General features: G+C 40.1%; 1 protein-coding gene across 14 annotated transcripts in view; it reads right to left on the bottom strand.

The window, feature by feature from the left end:
* Window positions 1-15,791, bottom strand: part of TMEM114 (transmembrane protein 114) — a 73,745-nt gene that overhangs the window by 40,281 nt on the left and 17,673 nt on the right. For 4 of the 14 annotated variants that reach the window (XR_010391660.1, XR_010391653.1, XR_010391659.1 and 1 more), the window contains 2 exons: window positions 15,742-15,791; window positions 2,812-5,383 (listed from right to left, as the gene is read on the bottom strand). Coding sequence is in view for 3 of the 14 variants with exons in the window: in XM_064520426.1 (XP_064376496.1) it covers window positions 15,775-15,791 (17 nt within the window). In the remaining 11 variants the exon portion in view is untranslated. Of the gene's footprint in view, window positions 1-2,811; window positions 5,384-10,881; window positions 11,279-14,832 lie in introns of those variants that run through there. The other 10 variants (XR_010391655.1, XR_010391654.1, XR_010391656.1 and 7 more) reach the window with 6 other exon arrangements.

Genomic DNA, 15,791 nt, shown 5'->3' with positions numbered 1-15,791 from the left:
CGCTGCAAACATCTGAGCAGTCACCGTGGACATAGTAAGATATCCTCCCTGCAGACTATAATAAAACAACTGTTCAGTGCATAGCGAAAGGAAAATGGGTGGTTTCCCTGTGCTTTGAAGGACAGAAACAGTTCTTGCTCATTAAAATGAGACATTAAATAATGCTAGTGTTTTTGTCTGTTTCACTGATGTTAGGGCTTGAGCACTTGCCTTAGCACCTCTAATTCTTCCTGTGAAGAATTATATGCCTCTGCTGGAGAACGGAAGAACCAGAGTTGGTTTTCTGAGGCAACCTGCCTGGCTTATTAGTCATTGCAGCTAACTGGAAATTCAGGCCTGTTAAGGTTCTAAAACAGGCTATGACATTCTGAAAGGTTGCAAATTGCCCTGTTTTTAAAGGAAATAGCTCTAAAGAGCATATCTAGAAAAAATTCACCAAGACTTTGTCTCCTCTCTTGCACGGAACAGACCTTTTGCTTGCATAGACCCACATAATAGAAGTGCAGCCTTCAGCCAGCATATGGATGTGCATAGTTGTTTGTGTAGATCCTTTAATGTACTGTACCCTATGGGAGAGTGTCTTGCACTCACTGGTTTAACAGTTGACTTAGTTACATCTGCATGTATTTTATTTGTGAGTGTGTATGTACATATATATATATTTATGTATATGTATACACACACACCTCTGAATCTTTTTATATGATTACTCTCCTAATGCAGAACTGTAGCACCGATTAAAGTATTTTAAGATACAGTTGATCTCTTTAATACCACTGTCAATCCATTTACATTCAAACATTATAATATTCATTTTCCATCTCAGTTTAATCATAATATGGATATAATTTAATCCCTTTTGTAAGATTTTAAAGACCTGTGTAGCTCAAAACCTGATAAATAATAATAAAAGTGACAAAAACAAAGCACTGAGAGAATTAAAAAAAACTGATATAAGGACAAATTAAAACAATCAGATAAACACTGAGATTTAACAGTGAATGGGAGAGGAGGAAGATGCCACTTAGAAGGGGCTGAGATGGGAAAATGGCAAAAGGTGGAAGGCATGTGCAAAATTAATGGAAAAAGCTGAAAATAGAAAGTGATTCTGCAGCATTTAAGAGTGATCAGTGGAAAGTCAAGGAGAACCTCGGAGGGAAAGACAGATGTCATGTTCTTGTAATGGAACTGACTGTGCTAATACCTCTGCTAAGCCTCTCAGCACGCCCCTTGTAAATGAGATGTTTTCAGAAGCCTGAAAAGAATCAGACTGAGTTGACTGCCTATGTGGTCCAAAAAAAAAAAAAATCTGGGTGTAGTCTGTGGCCTCTCTCTACCTCCTGGTGCTCCCTGAGTCTTACAAGAAAGCATGGTGTAATTAAAATTGACAGGAGCCATCTAATGTGACCTACAGGAGGGAGATAGTGAGCTTAAGGGGAAGCAAGAAGTCTGGAGGGAAAAAAAGTGGACTGCAGATCCAGACCAGGGGGACCCCACCATAGGAAACACTGAGCTTTCAGACAAAAACTGAGTGCAAGCACAAAAGGAGCTGAAAGAAGTATTGAATCTGCATACAGAAATGAACATGGCAAATAAAGATGAAAAAGTAAAATAAAATGATATTTACAGAGACAAGAAGATGCTGATGTCAGAGAAATACAGGAAAAGTTGTTCAAACTAATTGAAAGCTGTGAGGCAGCAGAGAAAGGGACCATTATGAAAAAGGGTTTTAACCATGGTGGTGATGGTTATAGTGGGAGAGAGGAGGTTGACAGAAACCAAGAAGCAGAAGGATAAGTAGATAGTAAGATTACATGCACGAGCACTGCGGCACGTATATTTAACTTTGGGGACATCAAACATTCCCAAGTTAATTTCAGGGTCATTTGGGGCTGGTAATTTCAACATACAAGGTGACTGGCCAAGAGTACCAGATCTAGCAATGCAGAAATTCCTCTGAATAGCAGTATCAGTCTTACCAGGAGAAGGATCAAAGCAGTAACAAACCAAGAATTAGGGAAGATGGACTTACTGGAACCAGGTGCTTGTGCTCTAGCAGGTATGCTATTGAACACAAAATAGAAAGGTGGCAAGAACAATGATGGTGTGGGAAATGAAACCATTTCATGCTGTAGCTCTGCTGGGAAGAAGTCAGCAGCAATGTAAGATGTGGCTGAGGTGACTTCTAGTTACAGGAGGATGTCTATACTGTTACTAGCAAATCTGAAGATTCTCAGCATATGCATACTACAGAAGAAGGCTGTCAGCTACTCCGCTGCCACATTTTCAGCTGTGCCAATAAGCCAATGACCAGATCAATTTCAGCTCTAGAAAATCCAAGCAGCAGGGATAAAAGTTGGGCTGGAAGAATGTAACCAGATGCTGGAAAGGTACAGAACAATTCCAAAGCCAGTGCATAAACACAGCTATCACTCAGTAGCCACGAAAAAGAAGAGACGTTATTGTTGGCAATTTAGAGTACTAGACACACAGGGGCATTGTTCACTGCTAAAAAGCATGGACAGGTAAGCATGATTGATGTTAGTACAGCATGAACATTTCTTCAGGGTGAAGAAGGAGAAAGTCAATTTGGGCATCAAGAATCATATAGACTAGAATATTTTCTACCAGTATAGCAAGATTTCTTCGAAGAAGGTAAAGAGCTAGAGGGCAAGCTGAAATTAGAAACAGTCTCCACATTAAACCATCAGAATGCAGTAAGTCATTCTTACAGTGTTACTGTGAATGGTGAACTAATGAGTTCAGTAAAGGGGCAATGCAGCAGCTTACTGCTGATTTTGAAGTGCTGAGCAGTTACAGATGCAATGTGGTATGTCCAAAAGAAGACCAGGAGATCAGGAGCCCAGATACCCTCTTTAGAGTGCCATGGAGAGCAAATAATTACAGGTTATGTGGCTGTGTGAGATGAACATGACAGTGCTCCAAAGTTCTAGCTAGAAGGAAACCATTTTTTACTTCTTTTATAGAGGCAAGGGAAAAGAGATTAGGTAGGCCTTGATTTTTCTACCTTTGAGCTGCTAAATCTTGTTCTAGAATTGAAGTTTCGAAACATTATATGGATGAAATGCACAGCAGTTCTAAATCCCACTCCCCAGAGTCTGAGACTGTCATCTAGGACTTTATGGGATTTTAGAGCTCAAGTCTCTAAGAGGAAACAACTATTCTTTTGGAGAAGGATGCTGATGAGTGGCTTTGTCTGAGGCCTCATGTGTAACCTCAGAAGGTTATACCAACATCTAGGAAGACAAGCACAGTTTTGTCCTTCACCAAACCCACTGTAAAATTCAGCTATTAACTGAGCTCATCACTTCCTGCTGTGTGTGACAGGCTTCTTTTGAACTTTTCATAGTATACCATAACTAAGTGACCAGTAATATATTCTTTACTAGGAATTAATCTAAAAGGCTTTGCCTTTTTAAAATACTGCTTCAAAACCCTGGAAATCAGTATGTTCCGATTCAAACTTAAAATCACTGCAACCCTTCGGGGGTTTAAACACCTATTTGGGAGACAGCAAGCAGGTAGCAGGTGTCTAAATTTCTGAAATGTGTTCCTAGATATGGGAGAAATATTGGTTTATATATGAAAGAAACAGGCAAATAACTGGGAATGGGTTTTCTGATGAGGGAGAATGTTAGCTTTTGGAGGTTTCCTAAATGTTTTATTACGGTTTGAGATTAGTTTGAGATTCATGATCTGTTCAAAAAAGGGCAGTGTTCTTCTTTCATAGGTTCTGAATTACTTCCATCTTTCTTTGGGATGGTCTTGTGTGTATTGTGGGGTGAATTTCAGTTCTAGATTTTTGTTGGGCATTCATATTCAGATAATTTCAGGCAGTGAGCTGAAGTAACTAAGTCATATACTAGTCACTTTTTGGTTTTAATCCAAGCCAATCTGTTAACTTGCACTATTTATTTGAGTTTCTCAGTCTCCCTGGATGCCATTTTCCCCATCTGAACAACAGACATAATGATAGCTACCTTAAAGGTGAGTCATGAAGAATATTATGTTCATGTTTGTAAAATACTTTCAAGACACTGTCTTAGCTTGGCTTATGGACCCCTTTGCTATTATTAGATGTTCTGTTATCCTCATTTCCAGAAATATGCATGTATATTTTTGAATAGACGAAGTAGGCAGACTGCTACTCAACTTTAAAAGATAATGTATGTACATAAATAAACTCCTTGGTTCCTCACTTCTCAGTTGATCTGTCCATGTTCTTAAACTCCCACCAATCAGAAAAATTGCACACAGAGAGATTTTTAATTGTATCTCTACTTTGGAGAAGATTTAAAATGAGAATGTCCCTAGAAACAAGGGGCCAGGAAGTGCAATGGAAAGACAGACAAATAATAACACTTTACCTATCAAGTGTTTTTAAACCTGGAATAACTGGGAGGGGTAAATTGCTTGAGATTTTTTAAGTGTTATTATTGATTTTATACAAACCTGTGTAAACACAAGTAATCCAAGATTTCAGGTTAAATTACATGTGTGTAAGCGTCTTTCCCTAGAACCCATATTAAATGTATGGTCTCTCACACCTCAACACAGAGCAGGATGACTCCTGTTTGGAAGCTAGCTGTAGTTCCAAAGGAGACAACAGTTATTTGCTATTTATTGTTACAGACGGCTGCATTACCAGAGGGATTTAAGGACATTTAGCACAACACATGCACTCTGCAACTGAGTGAACATGCCCTTTTGCAAATACATCTTCCCCTCTCAGTGCTGCCTGGAGCACTGAAACTTTCAGGCATTCCCTTATCTGCGATTGCCGACACCTGTTCTACAGGAACAAATAATTCTAGAGGCCTGTCATTTTCTTCTCCAGCTGCCATCTCACCTTCCAGTCTCCTAAGGGCCCTGTCACCCTTAATCACAGTTTTCTTTGTGATGGAAACCACGGGTGAAGAACCAGACAGGTTCCAGACTTGCCCACAGCAGAATTCTTTTCATTTTATTCCATGAGAAAAGGATGGCAGGAAAAACAGGAAGACAAGGGTGAAAATGCAGATGTACTACAATAGACAACTACACCACATGCAAAAGAATGTGAATGTCTCTCCTGTTTTATTTTCTTTCTCAGTAACTCATTTCTCCATGTGGAGGTCAGGTATACTAATATTCTAGGCAATGATCATGGTGTCGTAAGGTTTGGGCTGAATTGAGAATTGCCTCTGTAATACTGAGGAATGGATATTCATCCAAAGCTCTCCAAACCTACCTATGCTAGTTTCAGGTCATTAGCTCTGGTTTACCTTAGTGGAGCCTGAATTCACATCTATTCATTAGGAACTCCTTCAGTCAGTCTTTCAGGTGCTCACCAGCTGTACAGCCTTTTCTCCCATTCAGGCATCTACATGGAAACAAAAATAAAAAAACAGTAGCCAGTCTTAAGACAGTGCTAGACGGACATCCAACATATATAAACCCTTTGGAAAATTTGGCTGTGCTAGCAATGCTAAGCCTTTTGAGGAAGCTAGCTCTCAGTAGTAATCCTTTGGTTCTGTAATCTAATCTAAGGATATCAGGACAGTTACATGCTGCTGAGGAGATGAAACAAGAAAAGAGTTTGTAGAGGCTAGGGCCAATGTGGTAACGAATTCCTTCAAATTTCACAATGTGAGGGGTAGACTGGGCAGAAGTTACATTAATCGTTTTTCAGGTTCACTGTTTTGGCATCACAGCTCATACATTTTGCTCTGATTGAATCCAGCATTCAGTGAAGGACTCTGCAAAACCAGCAAACCTCACCTGATTGCTACTCGGAATAATATTCAGTCCAGGTCTGGCCAGAATTCAAATCACAGTCACCATGTGCCACGCTACGATTTGTAATGGAAGTTGAATATCATTTTCATTGTCAAACCTTGTGTCAAAAATAGCTGTGCAGCTAAAGTGCAGAGTGATGCTCTTATTTGAATATAGTCACTCTATGCCATTTTTCTCTGCTGTCACTACATTAAACAAAAATGGCACATTTTGGAGTATCATATGCCTCATTTCAAAAAAACTATAAGAAAATGTACTGCACTTCTACTGCAAGATTACATGCATATGTTGAAACTACATTGTGCTTGTTAAGGACTTGGTAAAGACTTCTATTACCTTCAGTGGTCTTTGGATCAGACACTAAGTGGGGCATCATATATAGATCAGGATTCAGAGGAAGGTTTAACTGTGCACCATCTATTTTATAGCACTTTTAAACCAATATTTATAATAGCTAGCATCAAGTGATTCACTACTTAAAATGCTTCCAAACACATTATTGACAAACGTGCAATTTGCCTTCCATCTTCAAACTCTGAATGGTTATTTTCGGTCCTATCTTTTTTTTATATATTGACATTTAACTTTTTCAGCATAGGATGTATATTGATGGAGCCATCAAGAGAACAAACACATTAAACCTAAAACAACAAGCAAAAGCTCTAAATAATACAAAGCTGGACCTACAAGCATGTATGCTGAAGAGCTTTAGATAGCTGGGTCTGCAAATAGATCCTCAAGCTTCCATTTGGGCTCATGTAGCAAACAAAACAAAAGCAAATCTTGCAATTAAACAGACAACAACAGTTTATGGTATTAGGTCAGAGCCAGACTCAGCTTCCCCGGCTCCAGCCATTCTGCAGCACATTAGTCACACAAAAAACTTGAATCTGTTCAGAGCTGCCTTGCTAAAAATTGCACCAGCAAAATATTTGATAACATTTTTGCTGATAAAAATTTGGTATTATTGGTTTAGACAATAATTCTCTGAGCGCAGCCAAAGGACAAAGCAAAGCATAGCTTTGCTCTGCTACAGCCCTGCCTGGGGAGTAAACTTATGGCCGGTTAGGCACAAGAGCTTGCAGGCACCAGGACACTATTACACAGCAGCTGTGACTCTCCGAGGCCCCACTTTCTTTGCCAAGGCCCCTAGTTGAGAAGAGAATCTGGCCCATCGCTTTTGTCAGATTTCTTTCATCTGTTATTTGTAAGGAAGAAAACAGCTGCAGGTCAAGTATACTTAGGGCAGTACAGCGGCAGGAATCGCCTTGACTGATGCGTACTATCCTAAGGTAGAGGCTTAGACATCTGAAATTACACATCCCTTGGCAGCACAGGAGCAACACACAAAATGGAGAATAAGAGTTGCAGGCAAAGGTAACATTATTTTCTCACAAAGTCTGAAGATGGACAGACATTCTCAGTCCTCTGCCTTGGATTCTAGACTTTGATTCACTTCTCTTTCCCTTCACTTCTTCTCTCAGTTCGGCAATCTTGAGGCAACTGTTTTGATCACCAGGCTGTGTATGTTTTCTCTTTTATAAACCATCCCTGTCTCAGTAGGATGCAGCATTACAGCTCAGTCATTTGCTTCAGGAAAGGGTTTCCTTCCCTCTGGCAGTAAGATCTCTTCTCCTCTCATGTTTGTGGATCTGGGCTTATGAAATAAACATTGGTTTAGTAACCTCAGAAACAAAACCTCCTTGTTCTTGTGCTGCATGAAGAATGCTGGCCTGATTTTAGGTATCTCAAAGGATTAAGATCATGGCTGGAAGTTCCAGGGTAATTTCTTTGGGGAATTTTCTACCTTTCTGTGACAGGGGATCTACTGCAGCACTCAAATCGAAAAAAACGCAGAGGCTTACCTCTTCACACAGCCAGAGAGATGCACATATTTCTGCACCTGTGCAAGCTTTCCCAGTGTGGTAAATGCCAGGAATCAGCCTTTCAAAGGGACCTAGGGCAGTTGGCATCAGATTCCTGTTAACTTGAGTAGGGTGCTAGGGAGGAAAATAAGAATGTTTTCCTCAGGTTGTACCTACGCTGCAGACAGGAGATGTGGGAAAGTATTTGTGAAGTAACTGTAATCATGACAAATCAGGATGATGTTATCAGGAAAAATGCAATGGCATGGGATTCATCATGGGGCACAGAAGCCTGACAGGAACATGGTGAGTCCACACTAAATTCATCCCTCAGCGTTGTTGTTGAAACTGAAGCTAGACAGAGTAAACCCGACAGAGTAAACCTGGCTTGAGTATGTCCACATGGCACCTCAGTGTCACCTCCAGTTCCAGCGTGGTTTCCTCCCTACTGTCCCGGATATAAGGACTGCCAGCCTTTTGAGGAATTAGTATGCCAACGGCAGCATCTTACTTTACTCTTGTTGCCATCTTGGGCTGTAACAGTTGCTTCTGGTAGCCACAGCTATCACTGACAGGTTGCAAGGGCAGTATGGGAGCCCACAAAGGGGGAACAATTGCTTTTAAGCCTTCAATATGAGTGTGTTGAGAGTCATCAAAGATCCTACTTGCTAAACCATCTGCTGTTAAGGTTATATATCTCTTCTATTTTTAATGGCAGATTTCCCATCAACATCATCTCATTTTTTTATTTTTCTATTTTATCCTTCAGCCTCTTCCTTTGTCCCCTCTACAGGAATTGTCTTTATTGGCAGTTCCATTCCTCTTCCAAATTGTTTTGTATGAAACTTTATTGAAAAAGGAATTAAGCCTACTCGTTGCACTCAGACAACACAGCAGTTACTGACAACCTGAAAAAAGTCAGATGTGATGAACTTTGGCTTGATTTTGCCCTTTATGGGAATATTTCTGGGTTTTTAATGGCAAGGAATGGAAGAAAGAGTTTAGTGCTAGTTGGCTTATGTGACTGGACACAGATGATCATAAAGCTTTCTTAGGAACATTGTGCCCTCTAGAACAACATCATTCAGCCCCCTGGTTGTAGCTGCCCTTTAAGGCTTAACAATCTCGATGAATTCTCAAGCTCTTTATTTCTAAAATTACAACATAATCCTCCAGAATTTCCCCTTCACTTGAAAAGGAGGAGATGCCCGTAATCTTAGTGGCTATACATTGCTTTTGCAATCATATCTGAGCATCTGATAGCTCTAATTTCTATTCTCACAGTATCCCAGTGAGGCAGGGTACTGCAAAATGTAAGTACCAAGAGGTTTAGTGATTTGTCCCAAGTCATATAGGGCCTACAGAAGAGAAGGCAATTGCACCAGGCTAATGTTTTGGCCCTGGCTAATGACTGGACCATTCTCTTTTTACATCTTTAAAGCGAAGAGATGGAAAAAGATTTTCTGCACAGGTAAATGAAAATGCAAAACAGCACAGGTACGGTCTCCCTTCAGTCCTGGGAAAAATTCCCCTTGGCGTCAGTCAGCTCCATCTCTTGGTCTGTAGCACAGTTTCTTCCCCTGACTGAAAAGGCAAAAAGACTGTTTGAGTCCTTCTACCTGTTCACATAAATGAGTGCTCTTTTGATTGCTCTATATGAAACAACAGTGACATGTAGTGGCTACTCAAGTAAAGCACAGCAATGCAGAACTGGGAATGCTGTATCACAGGGACTGTTACTGTACAGTAAAATTACATTAATACATAAGGCTATCAGTTGGTTGGGTGGCCATCTCGTGATAATGGTTAATAAATGAATTTGGTGAAATACCAAGTTGTAACTACATGCATTACAAAACCCAGCTCAAGCACTAATTTACCCTGCATGCTCCTTTCTCATGCAACAGTGCTATTTAGAGGATAATCAGATTGCAACCTGATTTCCAAGTTTGCAGAAAATATTTGTACTGACTAGCAGTGCTTGTGTGGGTTGCAACTGACAGGGCAAGCTGAAACCTCTGAGCATAATGAAAGAAAATCTGATGAAAATGATTCAGTCTCTAAATGTGTCATTGGGGAGGTTTAGTAAAATCATTTATCCAACTCGAGGCAACTGAGTAGGAACATTCCCATCAGAGAAGGTGAACTACGGCAATGGATATTGGTTAGCCCAAGGTCACAAAGTTAATCTGTGGCTAAATAGGATTTTGGGAATGCATTTGTCACTTTGGAGGGGCATGCTGCTTTCTGAGAGCCTTCAGTATTTTAATGCTTGTCATGTTGTCTAAATTCCAAAGGAGTTAGGAGTTACAGGGGGATTTCCTATGCAATCAGTTTGCCCTCTGTGGGATTACTTTCTGAACTCCTTGGGGCATCTGTTCTCACAACCTTACCCAAGACAACGGGGTTAATCACAGGGTTAGCTGTCTTTGAAAAGATGCAGGCTTACCTGTATCAAATTCAATTCTCTTCCCAAATGGGTGAGTACACAGTTAATCAGGCTTTTAGAAATAAAATGGCAGAGAGGCAGCTTTAGAAAGAGTGGATGTGGGAGTTACTACCTCAATAAAGAATGTAGGATTGCTCAGGGTAGGATTGATGAGCTCTAGATTGTGTGTAGGAAGAGGCCCTTGAAGTTAAGAGAGGGCAGTTTGAATTATAGGACAGATATCCCAGTTGTTATGGTGACAGAGCTGTACTGTGAGGGCCCCTTTGCATTGCTATTATTGCCAAGGAGGAGGAGTAAAAGGAGTTTCTGGTGCATAGGAGAGCTGGAAGGTGAGCCCAAGACAGACTCCGAGAGGCACATCTGGGCCTAGGAAGGGCAGGGGAGCAGGGGCTTGATTTTTATATTAGTTATATGTACAGGAAGTAGACTTTTTTGTCATTTACACTGCTGATGTAAGAGCCTTGTGGCTAATCATGATGTGAATCAGACACCCTGTGGGGGAATAACAAATCTTACTTGCAAGAGGAAGCCAACCCAGCAAGGCTCCTGCTACAGACTTACAGTCATGTGTCTCTGCATGCTAATTTGACAAACAAGCATGCACTACAGTCAGACAACAAAGACTCTGTACTCTGCCATTTTGTTAATTAGCCCATTCAGCAAAGCTGTTAGCATTCAGCTGGATTATTAATACCAAATTCCACTTACTGTTTCATCTGTGGCAAGCCACAAGTCAAACAGCACAGTTCTCTATGACAGGGCCACTGATGATGTTGTCTCTTCTACCTGTTTGCATTTGTTATTTCAGTGATGCCTACAGCACAGTCAGTGAAAGCTGGTTCAAACCCCTGTTACTGCTGTGTGCTGAGTACCTCAAGGCTGACACCAATGTCTTGGAGATGATTGGAGGGTTGAAGGATTCAAGTAGAAGGATTTTTTTTTAATTGTCATTTGTTCAGCAAAATGCAACTCACAGTAGCATATTCTGTCACTTGGGTGTTTGCAAAAACTACAGCAAAAGCTTAGACAATGAAGAACTGAGCATGATGCAATTCTGTGGGTGAAGTTTCAGTCTAAGAGAGGCTTGTGAATGTCTTGATTTCTGTTGGCTGAGAAAGCATCCTGTGGTCATCTTTCTTGAGTTTCATTAAATATTGCCGTATTTCTGCGTTTTGAGAAAGAAATATCTTATTTGTATTTTTATATTGTTCACTGTGTTAAAAATGTCTCTTATTTGTAACTTCTCTGAGTGAAACAGACCTGGTCTTTTCTGTTTCTCCTTATGTAGAATTTTTCCATTTTCTCAGAATTACCTTAGACCAAATCAAGGTCCTGTCATACTGAATGGAAATTTTGCCACAAACAGGAAGGAGATACAGCTTCCAAGTTTGTTGGCTAGAGATGCTGCCATACCGGTAATGTATTGTGTTTCCAAAGGCACATAACAGAACTCAAAATACTTGGTTTTGTAAGTGCTACAAATTTTGTTGCTTCTATGGGTTGTTGCCTGACAGTTATAAAATTATTTTATGTGGTTTTTTACATAATTAAATGTCTCAGTGTATACTACTAGGCAAATGGGAGCTGTGACAATAACAGATTTATGGTGCCAAAGGGTTTTCATCTCCTTTTCAACTCCAAAAAGCTGTGGAAAAGAGACTCCTCCACATTCAGTCTCTCTGTACGCTGCAGGCATTACAGACAACATTAGCTTATAAATATTTGAGGAGGCTAGGTTGGATGCAGAAATATGTTAGCTCCTTTAGCAACCAGATGTGTTGTCCAGAAGCGTAAGCCATTAGCAAATGCTGTTCAGCCATTGGCAGACAAATTCATTCTAACATCTAGGGAGCATTACACAGAGAGAGTCCATGACAAGTGTTTGCCTTCTCCTTGGCAAAAATGAAAACAGTAAAATAAACAGCCAAAAACTCTTCAGGGAACCGCCTGCCATCCCTCAGCCCCCAACCAAGGAGTCTTCTAGCTAGCTCTGAAATAAGTGGTATAAAAAGATTATCACAAGGACTGAGCTGCCACTTTTAAACACTTCACTGCTCAGCAGCTCTGGTTTGCTCCAGTTAAAATGTTAAATCCATTTGCTTAAACCACCATGGGCATGGGACCAGGCTGCAGAGGTGGTGCACTGAATAAACCTTTTAATTCTCAAGAGCAATGGGAGATGGAAGAATACATACATTCAATTGTGACAGCTTGGCTGATTAGCAATAGCTCATTAACTGATGATAACTTGCAAGCTTAAAGTCCCATATCCCTTCTTTTCTGACATTTTTGCAAGTATCAACTTGAGTGCCTTGTTCTCAATAGCAATGGAACCTGGCTTCTTTCAGGCAATAGTCTGAGAAACAACGTCATGTATCACAAGGGATTTCAATCTGTCAATACTGCTTCAGTTACTTTGGAATACAACAACATTGCATTCCTCTTCCTTTTCTTCTCATACTTGATTCCACATACCTGCAGATTGTTAACCAACTGCTGTTCATCTGTTTGAGCACTGTAGTTCAGGAACGAGGGAACTATCCCTAAATACTGTTTGTGCAACACACAAGTCTAACAGCCTGATCCTGCACCACAGCTAAGAATATATATTTACAGAAGATGCCCTACTCCAATATTTTGGCTTTGAAGCAAGACAGACATGTCTGAGCAAACTATGCAGAGGTGTATCAGTAGACCTGGAGTGGACAGTGCTGCCACAGTCCCCAAGAAAGGCAGACTGACTCTAGTATGTGAAAGACGTTAGGGCTGGTCTCTTCTATTTTGACCTTTGTTGCATTCAAAAGTCAATGAAGTCTTGGTGAACTTCACTAAAGTTGCTCAGCTCAAGCTGAGAGCAGAACTTTCTGAATTTTTTGGAAAAAAACCCTTTTTTATTGCAAGAAGGTAAAGAACTAAAGAGCCATAGAAAACAGTACCATGCTATTTCCTCTAGAACTCCACTCACATTTTCGGGACCAACCCTGAAGTCTGTTCAGCTCACTTGTTCAATTCTTAGTCAACCTGTCATATTCAGGAAATAGGCTATGATATAAAGCTATTTACTTTTCCCTCACTATTTGAAGCCTCAGATGCATTTCAATTTGATAGTTTTGACATTCAATGCCAGAAATGGAAACTAAAACCTGTACTGTGTGATCTAATCAAAACTTAATCATCTGCAAAATGGCTGTAGCATCTATTGCTAAAGAATGAAGTAAAAAACTTTAAGAATGTCTTGTGATACTTTTCAAAAACAGGAAAGGTTAACAATATGTTTCCCATCACCTGACAATTTAAGATGGCCAGATGCTGGGAGATGTATCCTAAAGCAGCAAGTGACTGACTTGGATTCAGCAGCTGCTAGATGAGATACTGTGCACTATAAAATACAAGAGCTAGGGTCCAGTGAGCATAGTAGTCTCTTCTGTTCTTCAAACCATACAGAAAATATGGGTTTTTTTTTCCAAATATAGTCAACTGCTCAGTGTTGCCACAAGATGTCAGCAAAGACTGCTGTTTCTGTGCATATCAGTAAAATACCAAAAAAAAAAAAAAAAAAAAAAAAAAGTCTCCATAGTCAGGGCATTCAAACTAGATTATTAGCAATACATATGCTTCACCGAAGTGGGATGCAGTCCAGCAGTGGAGACTGCCACTGCTAATAGTAGCATCTGCCACCATTATACTTTCCAATGGTGTAAGGTGACAGTAATATGACTGTCAAAAGCACTGGCAGAAAGGGGGAAAAAGAAGTTTGAGGGCCTACTTAGGGTAAAAGCTGCTTTGTAAAAAGCAGCAGAGGGCTACTACAGTAAAACAGTACTATATTGTTTTAGTAAAACTATGATTTTTTGTAACCTAAGTAGTTAAAGATCTTTAATCTAAAATAGGGATGGCAAGAATCCTGTGGGTTGAACCTGGCCTTCAAGGTAGCATTTTCTGGCCTCCAAAAATGTTTGGCCAAATCACTGCATGCTTTCAATTGCTGGGCTGACAACCATGTCCACTGAGTCAAATTGGGAGTACTGAGGCACAGGGGAGACCCTCTTGAGTATGGTTATGCTGATTCTAGGGATGGTTCAATTCTGTAGCACAAAGTCAGAGCACTCTTTCTATTCTTTTTGGTCTTGAGCTGGGGTGATTTAGTCTGTTAAGATGAAAATGATAGTCAGGAGGCCAAGGAACATGTGTTTTTACTTATGTATCCTGGCTAAATATGAACTGATTTATTCTAAGGAATTTTCAAACTGAACCAGAGGAAAGGAAATCTGTATTTATGAAGTAGGCTCAGATTTCTTCAGATTCAGATATGCACTGTTTTAGTCAGTTGAGACCATTGTATTGCATTTGCAGAACAACGCAAAACAAGGTTATTTGGAGGTCAACATTACTAGGGATCCCCAAGGTGCAAATAAAGCTTTGGAAAATCTAAGTCTTTGGGATCTCATGGGCAAGTTCCAGTTTTCCTTAACAGCTTCAGTCAGCTTCGACAGAAAGCAATAAGCTCTCTTCATAGTTGTAGGAAGGCTACGTAAGCCCATGACTGAGCAAGTGGGCAGGCACTGCATGCCTGTGCTGCAGTCATCCCAGTGGAGCGGTTCTAGACAAATTCTAGTTGCTGACCAGCAAGGCATGGACAGGACATGTTCTGTTTGTCTCCAACCTGCCAATCTTTGCTATTTGGAAGGAGGAAATTGCAAATCAAATATGTCTTCTTCAAGTCAGCTAGAGTCAGCTTTAATCAGTCAGGTCTATTGGCTTTGGATCAGAGATCAACAAATGCATAGAGGTACAACCAATAATCTTCCCTTGGTCACCAGGAAATGAAATGCAAGAGACATCCAAGTTGCACTACAGGAGCCAGCCCAGGTACAGCACAGACCCCCATACTGACTTCTTGTGGTTGCATATCTCTGTGTTATATTCATCAGCATCTCTTCTGAATGTCTTGTACATCCGAAGTTTTCTAGCCCCCAAGGATTCCTTTGACCTCTCCTATCCTCCTCTGCCATCCCTCGAAGTAAGTAGCCTCTCAATTAGTGAGTAGTATTGGCCAATATCTCCGTGCACTCTACCAGTTCAAACAACTTTGCTCTGCTATACTCAATATAATAATGTCTATTTTTCTTCACTTTAAATGTATCCAATTACCTGTAAGTTTATAATTCACCAGAAGTTAAGGGGAATAGTCAGTATCCTCATCTCGGTAATACATTTTGGGGAAAATACAGCAAAGAACTGGGTATTAAATCACCATTAGTTTCAGTATGATTAAGAAATTGATAAGGTCACTTGTATCAAACCAGATGAAGTCCTTTCCAGAATGTTTTCCCTTTCTAGCATAATTCTTCAAAATGTTTAAGACTTAGTTGACTATTCCAAACAATCTTTCTTTTTTAGTATTCTGAAGGAATTTAAGAGAAATTCAGGGGTTATATAAATCTACAGAGGCAGGAAATACTCTTTATTACTATTGTGCCAGGTATTGCAGAAAACCAGAATGAGAAATCTAGGAAAGCCATAGAAATGAGAATTACTCTAATTCAATGACAAATTCTTTGGCTCTTTGTGATCTTGCTGATCACCTATTTTTTACTGCAGCTGCATACATATCTGACAAATACCTACCACATGTGACACAGGCACTTCAAAAGCATCACATTAACTGTAGAATAGAT

This window comes from Dromaius novaehollandiae, chromosome 14, assembly GCF_036370855.1.
Source record: "Dromaius novaehollandiae isolate bDroNov1 chromosome 14, bDroNov1.hap1, whole genome shotgun sequence".
NCBI classification, from domain to species: domain Eukaryota; kingdom Metazoa; phylum Chordata; class Aves; order Casuariiformes; family Dromaiidae; genus Dromaius; species Dromaius novaehollandiae.
This window is presented reverse-complemented; position numbering and strand designations above follow the sequence as displayed.